The sequence below is a fragment of the Eimeria mitis genome, genomic scaffold (genome assembly GCF_000499745.2).
Source record: "Eimeria mitis Houghton genomic scaffold, Emh_scaff5073, whole genome shotgun sequence".
Lineage (NCBI taxonomy): Eukaryota > Apicomplexa > Conoidasida > Eucoccidiorida > Eimeriidae > Eimeria > Eimeria mitis.
The window spans coordinates 1,455-2,919 of NW_013573368.1; the positions used below are offsets into that span (position 1 = coordinate 1,455).

Genomic DNA, 1,465 nt, shown 5'->3' on the forward strand with positions numbered 1-1,465 from the left:
TTAAAAGGTTTAGTAGGATTCGGAACTTGCAATATCGTAAATTCGGAAAGACGTTGTTTGAGTTGTCGGACTGCTTTACTGTGCTCTTCCGTCCAGACAAAGGGTGCGTTCCTGCGCGTAAGTTCGATTAGGGGCCGGGCGAGATCCGCGTATCTCGGCCCCATGAACATTCTACAGTAGTTCACTGTGCCCAGGAATTGACGCACCTGCGTCTCGTTGGCTAGGGTTTCCGGCCACTGCTGGATTGCCTCGACTTTGTCCGCTGCCGGTTTAATTCCGTCATTGCCTATAGTATAACCTAAGTATGTTAATTCCCGTTTGGCGAACCTGCATTTGATAAACTTTGGGTAGAATTGGTGCTTGAGGAAAATATCGAGGACTTGCCGTAATATCTGGGTGTGCTCCTCCAGCGTTTTACTGTATATCAACACATCGTCTATATACGCAATGACCCCGTGTCCAAGAAGTGGTTGTAGGTAGGCATTGATATTTGCTTGGAAGGTGGCTGGCGCCCCCTTTAAGCCAAACGGCATCACCTTGTATTCGAATAGGCCCTGTATAGATCGGAACGCGGTTTTCCAGCGATCCTCCCGCGCCATTCGAATCTGATGAAAGCCCGCTTCGAGATCTAAAGTTGAGAAATAGGAGGCGCCGCCTATTAATTCCATTACCGTCTGTATACATGGCATGGGGAACTCTGTAGCGATTGTCAAGGAATTGAGTGCTTGGTAATTTACCACCATTCGCATCTTTCTTGTGCCCGAGCCGTCATCTCTTTTGTCTACCATTATTGTCGGCGCGCAAATTGGCGAATAGGTAGGTCCGATCCACCCCTTTGCGCAGAGCCGCTGAATCTCTTGTGAGTGATGAAGCATGTGATCTGGTGGCATTTTGTAAATGGGAGCCCTAGTGGGTAGCTTTCCTGGTATAAGGAGGATTCTATGGTCGAAGGGGCGTTTAGGTGGTAATCCGTTGGGAAGGCTATCGGGAAACAGCAGTCGATATTGTCTCAATAGATGAGCTACCGGTAGAGGTAATTCGCGGGCTTCTTCGCTCTCAATCCACTTATCAAACTCGGTAAATTCTAATCTGGCGTTGGGCCAAGGTGATTCTTCCGTGTCCTCCAGCTCGTTGTTGTCCCTCGGTCGGTTATCGTACCGCGTCCGGTCCCTTGTCTTTGCTGAGCATGCTAAAATAGTACACAACAATCGGCTTTGTCCCTCAGTTGGTTCGTGCTTGTCTAAGACGACTCCCGTTTCTGGTACCATGATGATGCAGTTCAGTCCTTCAGTCGCTCCTTTCATCACTTCCGTATTCTTCCTAGCGCGGTTAATGAGGTCCTTGATTTGAATACCCCGTTTCCGTCTAGTCTTCGTCTTATAGCGCTTGGGTGTGGGGCGTAAAAAGACTGCGGCTTCCTCAGCTGTCATTTGAGATATTTGGTGAGCGAGTGCTTCGTAGGCGC

General features: G+C 49.1%; 1 protein-coding gene across 1 annotated transcript in view; it reads right to left on the bottom strand.

Moving 5' to 3' along the window:
- Window positions 1–1,465, bottom strand: part of EMH_0079620 (uncharacterized protein) — a gene marked incomplete at both ends in the record, with an annotated part of 3,428 nt that overhangs the window by 1,158 nt on the left and 805 nt on the right. Inside the window, one exon of the mRNA XM_013500150.1 lies at window positions 1–1,463. Within this exon, the coding sequence (XP_013355604.1) occupies window positions 1–1,463 (1,463 nt within the window). The remainder of the gene's footprint in view (window positions 1,464–1,465) is intronic.